This window comes from Orycteropus afer, unplaced genomic scaffold (assembly GCF_000298275.1).
Source record: "Orycteropus afer afer isolate SDZICR_OR568_19922 unplaced genomic scaffold, OryAfe1.0 scaffold00153, whole genome shotgun sequence".
Lineage (NCBI taxonomy): Eukaryota > Metazoa > Chordata > Mammalia > Tubulidentata > Orycteropodidae > Orycteropus > Orycteropus afer.
Genome location: NW_006921740.1, coordinates 4,573,544 through 4,587,640, shown reverse-complemented (window position 1 = coordinate 4,587,640; position 14,097 = coordinate 4,573,544). Strand labels below are relative to the sequence as shown.

Genomic DNA, 14,097 nt, shown 5'->3' with positions numbered 1-14,097 from the left:
AGAACACTGTAAGATACAGTGCCAGAAGATGAGCCCCTTTCAGGTTGGAAAGCACTAAAAATGTGACTAAGGAAGAACTTTGTCCCCCAAGTACAGTCAACCACAATGATGTGCATGGAGTAAAATTTTTGGGACCTTCCTCTGCTGATGTGACACAACTCAAATGAAGAGACAGAGCTTAAAACATCCATTAGTAACTGGAATGTAGAATATCCTAGTGCGAATCTAGGAAAATTGGAAGTTGTTAAAAGTGAAATGGAATGCTTGGAAATCAATATCCTAGGCATCAGGGAGCTGAAATAGACTGGTAGTGGCAATTTTGATTTGGACAATCATATGGTCTACTATATGAGTAATGACAGCTGGAGAGGAATGGTGTCATATTCGTTGTCAAAAAGAATATTTCAAGATGAATACTGAACTACAGCGCTATCAATGACAGGGTAATATTCATATGTCTACAAGGAAGACCAGTTAATATGACTATTACTCAAATTTATGCACCAACTAATAATGCCAAGATGAAGAAATGGAAAATATTTACCAACTTCTACAGTCTGAAATCGACCAAATGTACAATCAAGATGCACTGATAATTACTGGTGATCGGAATGAGAAAGTTGGAAATAAGGATTGGTAGCTGCAAAATATGGCCTTGGTGATATGAACAATGTCAAAGATCCCAGAATAGAATTTTGCAAGACCAACTGCCTATTCATTACAAATACCTTTTTTCAACAACATTAATGGCAACTATACATAGGATGTTTTCAGATGGAATATACAGGAATCAAATCTACCACGTCTGTGGAAAGAGACAATGGAGAAAGTCAATATCATCAGTCAAAATGAGGCCAGGGGCCGACTGTGGAACAATCCATCAATTGTTCAAACACAAGTTCAAACTGAAGCTAAAGAAAGTTAAAACAAGTCTACAAGAGCCAAAATATGACCTTGATTATATCCCACCTGAATTTAGAGACCATCTGAAGAACAGATTTGACACACTGAACAGTAATGACTGAAGATCAGACAAGTTGTGGGATGACATCAAGGACATCGTACATGAAGAAAGCAAAAGGTCATTAAAAAAGACAGGAAAGAAAGAAAAGACCAACACAGTCAGAAAAGACTCCAAAACTTGCTCTTGAATGCAGAGTAGCTAAAGTGAATGGAAGAAGTGATGAAGTAAAAGTGCTGAAGATTTCAGAGAGTGGCTAAGAACACAAAATAAAGTATTATAATGTAATGTGCAAACAAAGACCTGGAGTTAGAAAACCGAAATGGAAGAATACACTCATGATTTCTCAAGTGGAAATAACTGAAGAAAAATTTCAGCCTCGAGTTGTGATATTGAAGGATTCTATGGCCAAAATATTGATTGACACAAGAAAAATCAAAAGAAGATGGAACGAAGTAGCACTGTACCAAAAGAAACTGATGGATGTTCACCCATTTCAGGAGGTAGCATATGATCAAGAACTGATGGTAATGAAGGAAGAAGTCCAACCTGCACTGAAGGAATCGGTGAAAACCAAGGCTTTAGGAGTTCATAGAATACAAACTGAGATGTTTCAACAGAGGCAATGCTGGAAGCACTCACTTGCCTCTAGGCCAAGAAATTTGGAAGATAGCTTCCTAGCCAACTGACTGGAAGAGATTCATATTTACACCAAATATAAAGAAAAATGATCCAAAAGAACACAGAAATTATTCACTATCATTAATATCACATGCAGGTAAAAGTTTGCAGAAAATTAAAAAACAGTTATAGTATATTGACAGGGAACTGCCAGAAGGTCAAACCAGATTCAGAAGAGGATGTGGAGTGAAGGATATTACTATTTATGTCAGATGGATCTTGGATGAAAAGCACAGAATACCAGAACGATGTTTATCTGTGTTTTATTGACTATACACAGGCATTCATATGTGTGGATCATAACAAATTGTGGATAACACTGCAAAATATGGGAATTCCAGAGTACTCAACTGTGCACATACAGAAACAGTACATAGACCAAGAGGCAGTTTGAACAAAACAAGGGGATACTGCATGGTTTGAAATCAGGAAAGGTGTGTGCCAGGACTGTATCTTTTCCACATACTTATTCAATCTGAATGGTGAGCAAATAATCTGAGTTGTTTTTGTTGTTGTTGTTAGGTGCCGTCGAGTCATCTCTGACTCACAGCAACCCTGTGTACAGCAGAATGAAACACTGCCCGGTCCTGCGCCAGCTCCGTGATCCCTGCTATACTCGAGCTCATTGCCACAGCCACTGTGTCAATCCATCTTGTTGAGGGCCTTCCCCTCTTTCGTTGCCCCTCCACCTTACCAAGCATGACATCCTTCTCCAGGGAATGGTCCCTTCTGACAACATGACCAAAGTAGGTGAGACGAAGTCTGGCCATTCGCACTTCCAAATAATCTGAGAAGCTGGACCATATCCAGCCTTAGGATTGGAGGAAGACTCATTATCAACTTGCGATATGCAGATGACACAACTTTGCTTGCTGAAAACTAAGAGAACTTGAAGCACTTACTGATGAAGATCAAAGACTACAGCCTTCAGTATGGATTACACCTCAAGATAAAAAAAAATCCTCACAACCGGACCAATAAGAAACATCATGATAAACAGAGAAAAATTTTAAGTTGTCAAGGATTTCATTTTAATTGGATCAATGCCCAGGGAAGCAGCAAAAAATCAAATGATGTACATTTTGGGCAAACATGCTTTAAAAGATCTCTTTCAAGTGTTGAAATGCAAAGATGTTACTTTGAGGACTAAAGTGTGCCTAACCAAGCCATATGTTTTCAATCATCTCAGAAGCATGTGAAAGCTGGACAATGAATAAAGGAAGATGGAAGAACTGATGCATTTAAATTATGGTAACAGTGAAGAATACTGAATATACCATGGAATGGAATAAAATCTGTCTTGGAAGAAATACAACTAGAATGCTCTTTGGAAGCAAAGATGGAGAGACTTCATCTCACATACTTTGGACATGTTATCAGGAGGGACTAGTCACTGGAGGAAGATATGATGTTTACTAAAATAGAAGGTCAATGAAAAAGAAGAAGACCCAATAAGACAGACTGACACAAGATCGGGCAGTGTTTCACTATGTAGTCCATAGTGTTGCTATGAGTTGGAATGGACTCGACGGCACCCAACAATAGGAACAAATGCACTATATTACTTTTCTAAAATCTGAACAATCCTAAAAACCCAGTTGGCTTCAAAGAATTTTGTAAAAGGGAGTGTGAACCTGCCAACTGAATATAAAACAATCATGTCTTCCAACCAAGTCATTAAGGACCAAGAGTTACCGTGTTGAAAAATGGAACAATTCTGCCTATTTGGAATGCCTAGGAATCTGCATCTGTTCCATGAAGTAAAAGCTAACAATCAATACAAACAAAATTATTAACAGCAGATAAAATACATTGCTGTTACAATTGGTCTGTCTACATTCTACTTACAGTTGACAAAGGTCATCATATTGGCATTACAGAAATATTTTTAAATGTATCAGAAAGATAGATGGGATTCCATAGAATCATAGTTAGGTACTAGGCATACACAACTGGACCAATAGGCAGCATCACGATAAATGTAGAAAAGATTGAAGTTGTCAAAGATTTTGTATTACTTGGATCCACAATCAACATCAATGGAAATAGCAGTCAAGAAATCATATGTTGTATTGCACTGGGCAAATCTGCTGTAAAAGACCTCTTTCAAGTCCTGAGGAGCAAAGATGTCTCTATGAAGAGACACCTAACCCAAGCCATGGTACTTTCAACTGCCTCATACGCATGTGAAAGCTGGACAATGAATAAGGAAGACAGAAGAAGAGTTGATGCCTTGAGTTGTGGTGTTGGTGAAGAATACTAAAAGTACCATGGACTTCCAGAAGAATGAATAAATCTGTCCTGGAAGAAGTGCAGCCAGAATGCTCCTTGGAAGTGAGAATGCCCAGACTTCATCTCACCTACTTTGGTCATTCTGTTGTCAGAATGGGCCACTTCCTAGAGAAGTTTATCACTCACACTTGGTAAAGTGGAGACTCAGTGAAAAAGGGTAAAACCCTAAATGAGAGGGATTGATCCAGTGGCTGTAATGATGGACTCAAGGATATCAAAGATTGTTGGGATGATGCAGGGCAGAGTTTCAGTCTGTTGCACATAGGGTTGCTATGAGTCAGAGCTGAGTTGATGGCACCTACTAACAAGGAAGGTTCCCTGAAAGACCTCAAGATCTACTTCATTGGTAATTTTCATTAGTGATATATTACAATTTATAATAAAATTAACTAACATTGAATTCTTTATTTATGACAAAGCACTATTCTAAGTACTATTATGTTTATGCTATACACACACACACACACACACATAAATTAATGCTCATAACAACCCTACAAGGTAGGTATTTTTATCATCTCATTATTCAAATAAGGCAACTAGGTACATAGAGAGGTTAATTAGCTCACCCAAGGTCACCCAACTAGGCAGTGTCAGATAGATTTCCAACCCAACAGTTTAGTCCCAGCATCTGCACTCTCATCCACTTTGCTATACTCATTTTCCAATAGAAATGACAAATTCATGTCAAATATTGAATAAATTTTTAAGATTTGGGGACTCTTCTATGTTATGACATGCTTATTTTTGTTTTCTTAAAGAAAAAGAATGTGAGCAAGGTTCCAACAAATATCACAACAATTAATCTTAAGAAATCATAATTCTAAGCTTTTAACCACAGACCAATAGCTTGTGTTAGAAAAAAGTAATGCATGCCAAAGGAAAAGTTTTTGTGAAATGAATGGAATAGTGGTAGTTTTATTTTACTATATAATGACATTTTTTGTAAATACATGTTGAGAGAAGAAAAATTTTTAAACTTAGGCATATAGCAAATAACCTTCACAATTTCAGTTTTTAGTTTCATATGTTTTAGTTCATTTTCATTTATCTACACTATTAGCATAATCAGTCTCATCATGGGGTCAAAGGCAAAGGTCTCTACAGAACTAAAGCAAAAAAAGTAGAGAACAGTTATACATGTAAAACAATTCTTTCCAAAAACTACTGGAAGAGATTTCTGAATGATATTTTTTAATACAAATTTTTCTTCAATTTCATAATGGAGTTAATTCAACTATTCTTGCTTCCAAGGAGCTTTCTAGCTGCACTTCGTCCAGGAGAGATCTGTTCATTTTTCTGGCAGTCCATGGTATTTTCAGTATTCTTTGTCAACACTTTGATTCAAAAACATCAACTCTTCTTTGGTCTTCCTTATTCATGGTCCAGTTTTCACATGCATATGAGGCAAATGAAAACACCCTGGCTTGGATTAAGTGCACCTTAGTCTTCAAAGTGATATCTTTGACTCTTAACACTTTAAAGAGGTCTTTTGCAGCAGATTTGCCCAGTGCAATATGACATCTGATTTCTTGACTGCTGTTTCCATGGGTGTTGATTGTGAACCCAAGTGAAATAAAATCCTAGACAACTTCAATCTTTTCTCCATTTATCGTGATGTTGCTTATTGGTCCAGTTGTGAGAATTTGTTTTCTTTATGCTGAGGTATAATGTTGTTTATATATAATACGGTATTTACCAAAACATCTTTGTGTGTGTGTGTGTGTGTGTGCGTGTGTGTATAACCTGGTGGCATCAGTTCCCTTAGTTAAGCTGTGCACACCTCTCCCACATACAGTGCTACCTTTTCCTTTACCATAAATAAAAAGTAACTACTGTCTTGTGAATGAATCCCCTCCCCACTAGTAATCTTACTTTTGATTAATTTTTACTACTTACAATCCATAGTTCTCTAACTAGCAATTTATTATATACATATTATAGACCTCTAAATACATTAGTCTTAACTCCTTTTTAGAAGCATCCTGAAAGAAAGAACTATTTCTGCTCTTCCATATGGACCAGAACAAGTACATAATAGGCATATAATGAAAAAGTGGTGATGTACCATAACATGTTAATCAAATTCTCCCAGCTAGTTAGTTCCACAACCAGGAAAAGAAATAACCAGGTTTCCTAACTTTTTTTTCTAGATAACCTGAAGAAGTGAATTCAGCACATAGCAAATCTCTTCCCTGTACTTGGCACGTCTTCCTCCAGTGTCTTCAGCACATCCCAGGTTGTTGCAACATTCTGGTTTTTAACATGCATCACTCATATGTAGCAATACATATTAGACTTTCAGAAATAGGAAGCATTCATTTTAAACAAAGCCATTAGTTTACAAGGCAAAAAAGCAAAATCATAAATAATTGCATGTTACAACAAATAATTAAGAGTGCAGAAGGGACTACTGTTTACTAACTAGTATTTCCAATACCATCTACAAATAGGAGTAACTTCATTGTCAATAGTGTAATTTTTAAACACTAAGAAATAGTGTAGAAATGACTGCCATTGAAATAATAATGTAAGAAAAACGTGAATTAGTAATTTTTACATGACTTCTTAGCTTACTCTTTCTCTTAATACTTATCAGGTCATGTGAAATGTTGAGGGAATCTTCCTTGACCTCCCCCTCCCCACATGCTTAATTAGGAAGTCTTCGTTTACACTCCCACAGCACCACTATTGTAACATTTTCCTTTCTGAGCATATCTGTTTGTTTCTCTCCCCTAGATCATGAGGACTGCCTTTTATTTATCCCAAGTCAATGTCTGGTATACATCTCTATCACCTGGCAAAATGTCTATTAAATAAATGAAGGAGTAAATGAGAGATTAAAAGAGTAATAGAAAGAAAGGCAAGCAGAATGAGATTAAATGCCTTTTTGGCCAAAATAAACTCTTTGCTCTGTGACATTAAAAAACTGCTACAAATATGGTTAAAAGGTAGTTTTAAATCAGCAAGTTAAGTTATAATCTATAAAGATTTGGCTGCTGTTAAATTTAGTAAATTTCATAAAGAAAAAAAAAAAAGCTTGAGCCAATTTTGATGTACTCACAGGAACCGAAAGAAAGGAGGGCCTGTTATAGAGTTGCAGAAGGGCCTGAGTAAACTAATCAGAAATAAAATATGGTAAATACAATTGTTACAGAGTACTGCAAAGTGAAAACAAAATAAGAATACTATGTTTCATACAATATTTCTTGATGATTTTCCCCACCAGATTTTTAAGTATTGTGTCACCCAATAACCCTAATAAACGAAAATGAAAAATAAAAAGAGGTGAAAAACATAATAAACCTAATTTATTACACCAGATATTAAAATGCCATCTACTTAAACTCCTCTAAGGTTTAATTTTTAATATTCTTACTATTATTATTGCCATGACTTAATACTAACATTGCTTTTTGTATAAAAATACAGATAAAGGGTTCAAATAAAGATGAAATCAACTGAAATTTATAGTTGAGATATACTCATTTCTTTTACATGTCCACTATATAAGTACACAGAAACTATGTAACATTCAAAACACTGAATCAAGTCCTGGTTCTCACCTCACAATATTAAAAATTAAAAGAAGTCCATCTGTAAACCTGTAACAAGTCTGGACTTACACAAATAGCTAAATGCGCCCTGGTGGCACAGTGGGTAGGCACTTGGCTGCTAATCAAAAAGTTGATGATTCGAATTCACCTAGCATCTCTGCAGGACAAAGTCCGGGCATTCTGCCACAGCCTAGGAAACCCTACGAGGAGTTCTATTCTGTCCTATAGGGTCACCATGAGTCAGAATAGGCTTAAGGCGCACAACAAAATGGTGTATGCAATAAATAAGCATAGTTATTTATTTGATTTTTGGAAACTGAGTTTAAGCTGAAAGGAACTAGATCATCTAGCAAAGTGGCAGCTGAGGCTCAAAATTCATGTATGAGCAAATGTGCACATACTTCAAAATCTTAAAATCAAATAAATGTGTGAAGGAATATATTGTGACCCCAATGAGAAACTTTAAATGATTTTTCAGGAATTTAAGGTTTATATATAAGGTTTATATGCTGGTTTTAATAGTAAAATTACCTGTTGGACAAAAACATTGTTGAGGTGACTGGCCAGTCTCCGGGCAAAAAGCTCTCGCAAATCACTAAAACGCTGCTGCTGCTGTTTCACGGCCAGAAGCATGTCATGGCCTAGAATCAGAACAATATTTCTCATTTAATGGGTAAAAATATTTCCTTTGATGTTTAATGCATACATTTACAATACCCCTATTTAAGTTTTAAAGAACCCACAGTTCCACTGGTTTATGTGTTTGCTTTCTGATAAAAAGGTAAATAGCAGTTTTTAAAGCATGGTCCAGCATCAACCAGGAATTTTTAGAACTGTGGACCCTAGGGTCTTGGCTCAGACTTACTGAATCTGGGGGTAAGATATGTTTTAATGAACCTTCCAGGTGATTTTGATGCACGCTCAAGTTTTGGAATCGCTGGTCTAGTAAAGAGGTCACTGGGTAGTGTAAGTGGTTTGCGATCGGCTAGCCTAAAGGCTGGCATTTTGAATCCACCCACCTACTCTAGGAGAAAGCCCTGCAATCTACTTCTGTAAAGATTAGAGCCAAGAAAATCCTATGGAGTAGTTCTACTCTGTAACACATGGGGTTATCATGAATCAGAAGTGATTAGAGAGCATAAGTATTTTTTTCTTGGTCTAGCAAAACCAGAGTTACTATCTACTTTGTGCTAGGTCCTTTGGACAGCAAGAACAGAAAACTCATGGTGTTAATCAGAATCAATGAAACTCAATCAGAAGGAAATGAAATTAAAAAAACAAAACAAAACACTCCCAGCACTAACAGAAGTATGTCTGAAAATAAGTGAAATTTGTTTGGGTAGTTAATAACACTAAACCACTTGCCCATATATTTCTTGTTAAGATCTTTATACTAAGTTAAAGTTTTAGCTTCCAGATTCTTGGTCAGAATTTATCATGACTCATGAATATACCTGGTCGAAGAGCGACATTCATGCACTGCAGAAGGGCATCGGCGGCGTTGGTGCAGGCCTCAATGCCTCTGGAAGAAGAAAGATCTCCTTCCTGAAGGGCCTTTATATGACCTTTGGCCAAGTCCATGTGGTTCTAGAACATATGTAAATATATCATTTACACATGCAACTTTGTGAAATTTATAGGTAAGATATTATTCATTCAGATCTTCAGGTCCTTGGAATTATTTTAAATCCTGAACTCATAGGAAATTAGAAAATGTTTATAAATGGGCTTGAGATATTGTCACTGGTTTTTTGTTTGTTATGTTTTGTTGGTACCTGTAATCATACTTACCACAAGGAACTCTATTTCAGATAGGAGTTTTACATTATTGGTATTACTAAGATGAATTAGGTGGTTGCTTTCAGAGATCTGATCCATTTGTTCTTTCACACTTTGGAGCATTTCCTCATAACTGCTCAGTTTCATTTCAATCTGATCCACCTCCTTTAGAGCCTCATCCAGCAACTTCATCAGGATGTTCACTTGCTTTTCAGAGGCCATGATTGACTGGATGTTGGCCTAAAAGTTAAAATAAAAAATTATATTTAATAAATGTATAAAATAAGTGTAAAGATGAATGTTGCAAAATCTTCTTGAAAGGAAAGATAACAGATTGATACACATCTACTTTAATGTATCACTTTATGGTCTACTTTTTACACAGTATTTCATGAGGATACATTCTGCCCCTGTATTAAGGTTAAGGACCATGCCCCATTATATTATGATATTTCCAGAGACAAGTGAAGTAAGGTTCTTCCCCAGAATATATCATCAGTAATAGTACATTCCCATTTTTGTAAACTGAGAGGCATTAGAGTTTATACCTTGAGCATTTTCTGCAATTCTACCAATTATAAAAATTTTCTGTAATCTTAGTATTTATAGAAACTAATAAAAGCACAATCACCTACGTAATAGCTTAGCCAAGAGGGTAGCAATGGTATAATTATCTTAGAAGGATACACAGAATTAAGTTATAACTGTAGTATGATCTGTATTATAGAATATGGAACAGCATATAGGTCAAAAGAAAGCTCTATCAACTTCTTTCTTTCCTCTTTCATAGTAACTACATTTTCTTTTTCCCTAAGCAAAGCAATAACAAATCACCATCCCGGCACATAACAACAACAATAACCACTGTTTTCTAAATGATTCTGACTACTGATTCTGAATTTCTGGAATTATGGGAGCTGACAAACCCAAAATTAAATTGCAAAGCACTTTGATGACTTGGAACATATATGCAATACTAATTAGAAAACAAAATATAAATCACTAAGCCACATTAAGAAGGTAGTAACATGGTATGATGAAAAAGCATGGATAAGGAATTAAAAGATTATCATTGTACAGTTGCACTGTGATTTCACGTATTATTTTATATACTTTTCACAATAATGCAACTGAACATGTAATCCAATTATAAAAATACACAGGGCTCAGGCCCACTGATATCTCTTAAGTGGCAAAGCAAGAATGTTACTAGGACAGTTTCAATTTCAACATTAGTTTCTCCTAGGCTTTGCTTCCAATGAGTTTTGTAAACGTGTATGGTTGGAAATTTTATGTTATCTCTCTGGGCCTAAGTTAGATCTCATGACTTCTGGACTTTTCAAATATTAACTGCCAAAATACTTCAAGTCTTTAAAATAGTTTTCTTAAACGCTTATCTTTAAAAACCAAACAACAAATGATCTTGTTTTAGGTAAGTCTTACCTACATGGCACTAGTTTTAGCTCTTTACTTTCTAAAGACGGGCATTTATAGTCTCAGAAACAATGCATATAAATTAAAAAGCTCAATTTAAAAGCATAAGGAGCCCCTGGTGGCACAGTGGTTATACACTCAGCTACTAACCAAAAGGTTGGTGGTTTGAACCCACAAATGACTCTGAGGGAGAAAAGACCTGGTGATCTGCTCCCATAAAAATTTAAAGCCTTGGAAATCCAGTGAAGCAGTTCTACTCTGTCTTATAGGGTCATTATGAGTCAGAATTGACATGATAGCAATGGGTTTAGTTTGGGTTTTATTCCAAAACATTTTAGCAGTGAAATCAAGCACCCTTTAGCTCTGACTCTTCTGTTTCTAAGCAGCCTGTGTGGCATAAGCAGTTAAGAACCTGACTACTAGCCTAAAGGTTGGTGATCTGCTTCTGAAAGCTCACAGCCTTAAAAACCTTATAGAGCACCCTTGAGAAACACATGGGGTTGCTATGAGCTGGTAACTAAACAATAACTGTGTTTCTCCCATAATTATTTTTGCCTCCTTTTGGTAAATGAGTCTTTTGGCCTAATTTTTCTCTTTGTAATTTATACTTTTTTCTTCAAACCATGAAAATGTTATTCTCTTGCACTGAATTATTCTAATGTATTCCAGAGGAAATCAAACCACAAGTTGGTTGCTGGTTGGCCCCTTTTGATTTTGATCACTTCATAAAAAGAACCTCTCAGATCTAAAACCTCAGCCAACTGCCTCTTCTAGCCTAATAGGAATGGTCCTGTCTTTTGAAGACAGCAGCAAAAAGAGTGATGGTAGCTGGCAATATGCTTATAGATAAACACAGCACCAATTCCACTATAAAGGCTTTAGTGCTGAAGAAGTAAAATATGAACATCACCAGTCTTCTCAATCAACTACACATTGCTCATTCACAGAGCACAGGAAAGTCTTACCCCATCTAGCACCTGCAGCTCTCTGGACAACTTTTCTGCAAAGGCCTCAGCATTAGAGATTGCATATTCACAGCCTTCCATCATTATTTCAATATCCTGCTCTTCTCTTGCATTTAACTCTTGGTACTCATCAACTGCTTCCTCATCACCTCCTGTCACACTCTGATTTTCTCCACTTGGAACAGATTCTTAAAGAGGGAAAAAGTACAAATTCAAAATAGAGTAGTCAAAAATAGGAAGGATTAATAACATCATGGTACTTATAACTAGGTAAGATCAGCTATAAGCATAGGCCACATTTAGAGGCTGAAAATAGGAAACTGATCCAAAACATATGGAAAAAAAATGTTTTACTTTTATAAAAAAATTATGTTAATGAAATGAAGCATTAAAAATTCATAGTAATTAAATAAAAAGCATGCAGTGCAATTCCCTGATCTGTGAGTATTAAAACAGGCTTTAGTCATAATTTCCCAACACACAGTTAAGCTAAAAAACGAAACATGTGGAAATGACCTAGCTTTTCTTTCCTACCTGAAGTGTTTGCTGCTCTTTTGAGAAAACATGATTATGTATTCAGGACACAAAAAACAATTTGCTTTCCTTTCCTTTCAGGAAACATTCTTCTTCTTTTATTCATCTTTATTATTATTATTTTTAAAATAACTTTCTATTGAAAAAAAATCTACAATTCACAAGTTATTTTTGGCACTGAAAAGAGTAACTTTGTTCAGAAGCATTTCACATGCACTGATAAAAATTTTTAAAGATATCAATAAAAGCTTTCTCAGTAACTCCATAGTAAGAACAACAACAACAACACAGTTGTTTGAAATTACAAAAATTTAAAGAGTCTTCATGTTTCTTAACAAAAGACCAGGAAGTAAAATCTGAGATGCTTTCTCACTAAATGTTTTAGTTCAATTTTTTAAAGACTACACTTAGCATGTGGGCATTTTGTAAAAAGCTAAACATTCAACTTAAGGTTCCAAACCAAACCCATGCCAATGAGTCAATTTTGACTCATAGCGATGACCCCCATTGGGTTTCTGAGGCAGTAAATCTTTTACGGAGGTAGACTGCCCCTTCCGTGGAGCAGCTGATAGGTTTGAACTACCAGCCTTGTGGTTAGCAGTCAAATGCCTTAGGCACTGTGCCACCACAGCTCCTTCAACTTAAGGTTAGGAGAGTTAAAATGAAAGAAATAATTTTTAAGCCCTAAAATATTATGTTAAGGAGCTCTGGAGGTACAGCACCTAAGGCATTTGACTGCTAACCACAAAGTTGGCGGTTCAAAGCCATCAGCCGCTTTGCAGAAGGAAGATGGGCAATCTACTTCCACAAAGATTTATTGCCTCAGAAACCCAATAGGGGTCACTACGAGTCAGAATTGACTTGATGGCAGTGCATTTGGTTTTGGTTTAAAAGATTATGTTAGCACTCTAAGTTATAGCTTTTCATAAACTTACTATTTCACTTGATTTAAATCTGAGTCCTTTAAACAATCATAATTTTGTATAAAAATGAGTATTTAAATTTAGCATGGCTTTAATACCTGACACATGTTTATATGTCTTAGAATGAAAACCAGCTAATTCAAAGTAACATAAAGGACTCACTCTTAAGAATGACAGTAAATTAGGCAATTTAGATAACTTTCAAGAAAGAAACAGGGAGGGACTAAAACTCTTGCTTCAGGTAATTAAAGATTATAGCATACAGAGTTCTGTAGAGAGGCATCATGGATGTTCTTATAATTTCACTAAGTCCGTTTTAGATCACTGTGGAAATGTTAAACTGTCATATGGGATGGCTTATTAGCCACTAGGGGGCAGGAACTGCCCAAATCATTCTGTACTGCTCCTTAAAATAAACAAGTATTTTAAGGATCATCATAATAACTGCTTCAGAAGTATTTTCTCCCCAGTGAAATAGTACTTTGGAAGCCAATAATGAACACTACCATTACTTTTATTACACTATGGATTTTGTAGTAATAAATTTGACCCTGTACACAATTTCATAAAATATGCAACCAACAGTACATAACAATGGCAAGTAATAAAGATACACAGAATAGAATAAGAAGAAAAGGTGTTACGCACCTTCTGTAACTTTAGGCAGTTCTGGAGAAGAAAAAGGTATGAAAAAAGCAGAGGAGAGTAAGCAAAGAATATTAGCTGGGCAGGAAAGTATACAGGTTTAATTTTTTTTTTTTTTTAAATACTATCTATACCTCATTTGAACTCCATGCTAAAATTAAGGTTTAAAACACAACATCAAAATCAACTACAAAGTGGAAAGGCTGATAAAAAGCAGTGTTTCCAGGGTTCAGTTTTCTTACTCATTTACTGATACCCATTGCCATTGAGTCAATTCCTACTCACAGTGACCCTATGAGACAGAGTAGAACTACCCCAGGCCTTCA

The 14,097-nt window shown here is 35.7% G+C and overlaps 1 protein-coding gene across 1 annotated transcript in view; it reads right to left on the bottom strand.

Moving 5' to 3' along the window:
* The window catches only part of EXOC1 (exocyst complex component 1), a 156,235-nt gene that overhangs the window by 58,280 nt on the left and 83,858 nt on the right, over positions 1 to 14,097 (bottom strand). The window contains exons 3-7 of the mRNA XM_042781704.1: positions 13,775 to 13,795; positions 11,670 to 11,857; positions 9,283 to 9,510; positions 8,946 to 9,078; positions 8,023 to 8,132 (exon numbers count right to left, since the gene is read on the bottom strand). Of these exons, the coding sequence (XP_042637638.1) occupies positions 8,023 to 8,132; positions 8,946 to 9,078; positions 9,283 to 9,510; positions 11,670 to 11,857; positions 13,775 to 13,795 (680 nt within the window). The remainder of the gene's footprint in view (positions 1 to 8,022; positions 8,133 to 8,945; positions 9,079 to 9,282; positions 9,511 to 11,669; positions 11,858 to 13,774; positions 13,796 to 14,097) is intronic.